Consider the following 6,594-nt stretch of genomic DNA (forward strand, 5'->3'; position numbering starts at 1 on the left):
ATTACTCTACATTTACAGCAGGTTTAGCCCTTGCTTTCATTCTTTCAATCCTTTTCTTCAACTGCTGTGTCACCTCAGCTGCTCGTTTCCAATCATCACCGGCATCAACATCTAATTTATCTTTATTGCGTGATATTGAATGGAATGAATTTCTATTGTAGTTCAATGAACTGTGACCATCGGCGGCCACCGCAGGATGGATCAGTTGATCCAGTTCAGTAATTGATAACCGATGTACACCTCTTCTTATATCCGTTTCCCGAAAGTTAGTGTTGTCACTGTGAGACTTTACCGTATCACGCGCAAGATATGATTGATTGGATTGTTGTAATTTGTTAATTTCCCTCTCCGTCTCAAGATCCTTAACTTTGTGATTTACTTTATCTAATTCAATCTTCAAGTTGTTAACCTGTGTATCCTTATGACTAATTGTTATCGAACTAGATCGCATTTCGTGCTCGAGCCGTGAATTTAATGAACTAATCTCCTCTTTCAAAGCGGTATTCTCGGTGCCAAGTTGTTGAATCAAATTTCGATCTTGTTGCTGCTGTGTCTTGTACTTGTTTACTTCTTCTCGTAATTGTTCCAATTCCTGTTCCATTTTTGGGTCTACCACATACTCAATTTGGAGAGGCGGTGGCGGTGGTGTCATTGTAGTGCTCTGTGTAACGGCAACCAGTGGGTGCGACAAGTTTACACGATTACTTGTAAGTGAAGCCGAACCCGCTGCCTTTGAAGGACGGAGTGACGTAGATGTCGGTTTTGACAATGACCTCGAGGTTAGACCTTTACCAAGATTGCTTGCTTTTCCATCATCAATCCTCTTCGCCGGTGAGCTTGCTTCTCTTTTGGATGGTATAGTCGATGAGCTTGCAGTTGATCCTCTCACCTGGAGTGAAGTTGCACGAGATGAGAAAGGTTGTTTCTTTGCCGGCAAATCGCGCGATGAAGGCGCTGATCTCACTTTGGAAGATGTGCATTTCACCTCAACTGTTTCATAAAATTTCAAAATCTTGGCTTTCCTATTGTCGTCGGTATTTTCAAGAAATTTACTCAACTCCCTTTCACCAGTTATCTTCATAAGCGTTCCTATCAATTCAGTGGCTGCTTGTCTAATTGGCTCTTGAGAGTCGCTGAGCAATTTGACACCAGTGTCCATAATTAAATCAATATCAGCTATTTTTGGAGGCTTGGTGGTATTGCTGAGGCAGCGTTGAAGGAAATTAGCACAAGCAATCTTGTTCTGAGGCACTTTGAGTTTCATTCCGGCAACCGCTTCCTCAATAATCGGTCCACTTAAGCCTGATAAAGTAAACATCGTATCCAAAAGTGTATCTAAAGCATTAGCAACGGATGGCTTCTTCTCCTTTGTTCTTTCAATGACTGGGCCCAAGATCATTGGCTGGTATCTTAGCCAGCTCTTTCCCAATCCTTTGGCAACATAGTTGGCACACGTGGCTGCTAATTGGACAACTTGGATATTAGCATCTCGCATGTTTTTGGCAAATACTCTCACAAGAGGGGAGTAATCATCATTGTCAACCATCTTTGGTGCTTTCTCCAAAATGGATTGAACTTCTTCCAAAACTTCAACTCTATCCTTCCACTTGGTTGAGGTGACTCTACTTTCAAAGCCATTTGGCAACTTGTTCAATACTTCAACTGGGTCAACAAATTCCATTGGGTCGTAGTCATTATCAGGCAATACCGCATCACTCATTTCAACATCATCCTTCTCATTCACTTCCGATTTCGATGCAGCACTGGCCTCTTCTTGCCTGGAAATCTCATCCTTTTGAGATTTTGTGAGTCTTCTCTGTTGTGGGGTTTCTCCCTTAACTGCTTCGAATGCCAGTGTCAAGTCTTTTTGTTGTACGGGTTTCAAGTCAGGGAATAAAATAGATGGCAACGCATCCCCCATCCACTTGTATAATTCAACAGTCAATTTGGTAGCTTCGGCTCTAACATTCCTATCAGCATGAGCAAATAATTTTCCCAATGATGGAATGACCAATTTAGGTGAAACGATCTTACATCCAAAATTTTCGTAAACTGCAAACAATGCTGTCACACAGCCTGCGACCAACTTAGGTAGTCTGTTGCCAAGATGCGGAAGAACTTCTTCAATTATTGGGTCAGGTGTTTGCAGATATTCAATCATGAGCAAGATGCTTTCAGTTGCGTTGTCTTTTGTACCCTTTCTCGACGATGACAATCCCTTTTCACAGATTGCTTGTACAATTCCCGCTGTTTTGACTAGACGATTCACAACAGACGCGTTGCCACCATATGTCAAATAGTTGGTAAAAGCCTTGTAACCAGCTTCTTGTGCCACAACATTTGAATCAGTCAAAATGTTCTTGTACAAATCGGGGGAGTAACCGGTAAACACTGGGTCCTGATCACTACGCGACGATTCATATTGTTTAGAAAGTTCTTCATATGCACTTAGACGAGCCTTCCATACTTTATGCTCTAACCTATCTTCTAGGGGAAGGGTTGTGTAGTCCACTTCTTCTGTCATTTTTGACTGGTTGCGTTGATTTGATATGGCGTGTGGGAAATTAAAATTTTGGAATGTTTGTTTATGTTTTCTAAAGCGCACGCATTGATTTTGTGTAACGCCAATGGCATTGAGATGAACAGAGTAGACTAAGAACTAGTTGTATCAGACAACTCAAGAGAAGCAACGTTGAGAAAGTTGAGAAGAATTAGGAGTGCATCAGAACTGGCCCACATTGATTAAATATGTTACACATGTATATATGAAGCATGCCTCTTTCACACACTGACCTCGATTCTTTCAGCTAGACGACAAGGCGTAACTCTAATCACACCTCATCCCCCCTCACATTGACAGCATAAACAAGATTACTACTTCTGCACTCAAACTTGTAACTTAAGCTGATTTCTTTTCGCTAGAATAAATCTCTTCAAGTGGTTTTAGTTTGAATCCCCACTCTTCTTCACCGGGTCTATTAACATAGTACTTTTGTAAGTTCACTTGATGATATGGGTGATAAGCCAAGTTAAACCAAGGCAATATAAACAAAAATGAGCTGCTGTATTGTGAGTTCCTGTTTGCAACATCTTTGGATCTATCGTCCAAGGCACTTTCGCTTTCATGGTATGGAGATTTTCCTTGACTCAACAATTTCTTTACTTCATATCTGTCCTTTGCTACTTCTCGAGAGTTCTCTGACCATCCAAGAAAACGTTGACTAGTCTTCACATAGGCCAACAAGAATCCACCAACGAATCCAATAGCCGTTGCAGCACGATATGTAGTACCAGCAATAGGAGATGGTTTCATGCCCTTACCCAATGATGGTTCTAATCTTTCCCACAAATTTATTCCAAGAGGTATAGCAGCGGTGGATATACCCCAATTTAAGTAATCAGAGGGACGGAAATAACGGATGACCTTGGTGAAGTATGGGTCTCCATCGATGAGCTCATAGTCACTGGAGATTGGAGCAGCTCTAATTGGCGTATTAGATGGCGTGTATGACATTGTATCTGGTTATGCCGTGATAGTAAAGATTTTTCCATCCAACTGTCTCTCTCTCTTTTGCTTATGCAATTCTTTTTTCGTCACTTTTTGATTGGTAACATCTACATGGTAGCACTACATATGGTAGCTTTGGTTTTCAAAACTGGTAGCTTCGTTCCTGTCATGTCAAATCTAATCTTAAAGATCCGGAAAAGGCAAAAACGATCAAGAGTGATAACGCAAACTAATCATGCCTATACAACTAACCGACGATGAACCAGAGCCCACCAATAGAAAGCATCCACTCACTAGACTAGCGAACAGTGTACGATGTTTCAACATCCCACTACTAAACTTCCTAATCATATTAATCTTGGGTACATTTCTTTATAAATTGACAACAAAATATACCAATTTGTACATGAAGTCATCGTTAATCACCATAATTGTGACAAATTTGGTCCTTTATGGTATATCGGAAAGTTTAGCTCAACTGATTTTAAGTTACCGGCTGGACCAACCGATGATTTCATTTAAGTTCAATGATCCAGCACAGCCGGATGCAAGGCACGATAGTGAAGCATATACAGCGTTGGAACAAGGTGATGTGGGCACTGATGAAGATGACGTTAGTATCGATGACCAAGGTTTAGATAGATTTATAGAGTACCTACGAAGAGACCAAGACGGAGAAGAGGAGCACAATAGACTCAACAATGACTTATTTACGTATGTTCCATTAACATATTTCCAATTTAATCGATTAGCAGGATTCATGTGTTGGGGTTTCATTATGAGTTTCGTTCAATGTTGGTGGTACAAATTCCTTCAAGTTTATTCTAAAGATCCCAAGTTTATTGAAGTGTTGAGAAAAGTCATGACTGACCAATTTTGCTTTTCACCAATTTCGTTATTTTGTTTCTTTACATATGGTACAATGGTTTTAGAGAATGGAACATGGGAAGACACTAAAAAGAAGCTAGGGGCAATTTATTTGAAAACTTTAATGATCAATTACTCAGTTTGGTTTCCTATTCAGTTTATTAATTTTTTGATTGTACCTCGTGATTTTCAAGTTCCTTTTAGTTCGTCAATCAGTGTGTTATGGAATTGCTTCTTATCAATGCGAAACTCAACCAATTGATTGTTCTGAGTAGTTTAAATGTATATGCCCAAATTCGAATATCCATTGAATTTTCTCACTTTTGAACTAACATTCTTTATGTACTCTTCCTTATCAATGGTGATGATATCACTCAAGACGAATGCTGTATCGACAATGGCGTCATTATCGGATTTTTCAAAGCCAAGATGTCCTTCTGAATTCAACACCAACGTGACGACATTAGTCACGCCAATAAAGTTTAATTGCGATAATGTTGCTGCGGCGATACCAGTTATGGAGTGTGGAGGTCTCAACACTGGAACTTGTGACAAAATTGATGCTGATGACGACGCTGTGTCTACTAAAGGCAATTGATTTATCGATTGGTTGTTGTTTAAGGTAGATGGAGCTAATAGTATCCATTCCTTCAGCGGTTTCAATCGCCTAATCAATTGTCTTGCAAGGACATTATAAGCGATGGTGTTTGTAAAATGCGGCACTACTATGGATAAAACGCCACTGGACAAGTATATTGCAAGTTCCTCTGTTTTAAACTTGTTCTTGAGAGCTTCATTCTCAAGAGCAGCATACAATTGCTCATCTTCGTCGTATTCCTCTTGTACCTCTTTTGTCAAATCTTTAATCAAATCTGGATAATCAATTAGTATTTGTCCTATATTTTCCTGTTTTGGTAATTGATCCTGTATCAAACTGATAGTATGGGGGACAATTAAGACATAGTCGTAAATGAGACTGGCATCGTTTAAGGATATTTTGATTTCAGGGATGGGGTTTGGTTTTGCATTGGTGTCTTCATCATCTAATGTATGACGAGGAGTTCTAGTTTCAGTAATTGGTTTAATCTAAGATGGGTTAGTATTCCTTTGATAGTTGGTCAGGCAGGCTGAATGTACATACCAACATCTTGTGGTGTTATCTGGTTTTGCCATCAAGACTGGAAAGTCGTATGGAATGTACAATTTATTTCTAATGCGCGACAAACCTCACAGAAAAAAGCGTTTAGAAGAAATATCCATATAGCGCTTACGGATCCACTTTCTTTCTGGATATCACATTTATCCAAAGATTTTTATTCGAATGAACGGAATATTCAATCTTTAAATAGTATACACAGTATTGAACTAGTACTCATTTATGCTAAGCTGAAGTTTTAAAAAGCATCAAAGTAGTGCAATTATTTTCTATCCTTGTGCCACCTGTAGTAAGCCTCTCCAAGGGAACTTCTCCTTAGTCAAAGCACACAATCAATACCTTTTTCCAAAATGGGGCCTTATTATACCTCTCCTTATCTTCCAAATTCTGCAACTCCAAAACTTCGGGGTCGTAAATCACCCGATCCTTATCAACGTCAATCTCATCAACAGCAATCCATAATCTCCAGTTCCTAGTATACAATTTGTGACAAATATAACAAAATATCATAACAGGAGCACCCAAATAATTCTTGAAAAAATTATTTGCATCCGCTTCTCCCTTGGGAAACAAGGATGTCCAAAACTGAGCAATCAAGATTAAACTATTGATAATTATGGAGCACCAAGAGCCTAAAATCCCGGTAGGGGAAACATAGGCCAACGACTCGACAGGAATGCCATTGTGTTTCAAGGCGGCTCTGAATCGAAGATGAGAAACGCAAATGAATAACCAACACGCAACAAATGAAATTCCTGAAATCGATAAAAGCCAGGTAAAAACGGTCTCTTGGTCATGATAAGCGGCAATAAATGAGAAAAAAGACGAAAGCACAGTAAGGAACCATGCTCTCAAAGGACGACCTTGTTTATCAACATAATCCAACCATTTAGGTGCCAATTTCTGATGGGCCAACGATTGAATCAACCGTTGTGAACTATACATGGCAGCCACACCCACAGAAGTTACTGAAAGCAAAATCACTACATTGATTATATGGGGCAACACTTTAACCCCATGCATTTCGGCAGCAATGACATATGGTGACGAATGGGTGGCAGCA

At 39.7% G+C, this 6,594-nt stretch overlaps 5 protein-coding genes across 5 annotated transcripts; 1 reads left to right on the forward strand and 4 right to left on the reverse strand. All coding sequences in view use genetic code 12, as the record gives it.

Annotated features, from left to right (window-relative positions):
- Position 1: 1 nt before the first annotated feature.
- Positions 2 to 2,524, reverse strand: CANMA_000099 (uncharacterized protein; the record flags this gene model as incomplete). The annotated part of the gene is made up of 1 exon (XM_051818399.1): positions 2 to 2,524. One exon carries the CDS (start codon positions 2,522 to 2,524, stop codon positions 2 to 4), a length of 2,523 nt encoding a protein of 840 aa, XP_051674365.1.
- A 375-nt stretch (positions 2,525 to 2,899) lies between these two features.
- Positions 2,900 to 3,514, reverse strand: NUO1 (Nuo1p; the record flags this gene model as incomplete). The annotated part of the gene is made up of 1 exon (XM_051812924.1): positions 2,900 to 3,514. One exon carries the CDS (start codon positions 3,512 to 3,514, stop codon positions 2,900 to 2,902), a length of 615 nt encoding a protein of 204 aa, XP_051674366.1.
- Positions 3,515 to 3,743: 229 nt separating this feature from the next.
- Positions 3,744 to 4,637, forward strand: CANMA_000101 (uncharacterized protein; the record flags this gene model as incomplete). Its single annotated transcript, XM_051812935.1, has 1 exon — positions 3,744 to 4,637. The coding sequence occupies one exon, from the start codon at positions 3,744 to 3,746 to the stop codon at positions 4,635 to 4,637; it is 894 nt and encodes a 297-aa protein (XP_051674367.1).
- A 14-nt stretch (positions 4,638 to 4,651) lies between these two features.
- On the reverse strand, positions 4,652 to 5,522 carry CANMA_000102 (uncharacterized protein; the record flags this gene model as incomplete). Its single annotated transcript, XM_051812946.1, has 2 exons — positions 4,652 to 5,461; positions 5,517 to 5,522. 2 exons carry the CDS (start codon positions 5,520 to 5,522, stop codon positions 4,652 to 4,654), a joined length of 816 nt encoding a protein of 271 aa, XP_051674368.1.
- Positions 5,523 to 5,846: 324 nt separating this feature from the next.
- Positions 5,847 to 6,594, reverse strand: CANMA_000103 (uncharacterized protein; the record flags this gene model as incomplete). The annotated part of the gene is made up of 1 exon (XM_051812957.1): positions 5,847 to 6,594. A coding segment is annotated over one exon (748 nt), but the record flags the coding sequence as incomplete, so codon positions are not given.

This window comes from Candida margitis (genome assembly GCF_024628925.1).
Source record: "Candida margitis strain CBS 14175 chromosome Unknown scaffold15, whole genome shotgun sequence".
NCBI classification, from domain to species: domain Eukaryota; kingdom Fungi; phylum Ascomycota; class Pichiomycetes; order Serinales; family Debaryomycetaceae; genus Lodderomyces; species Lodderomyces margitis.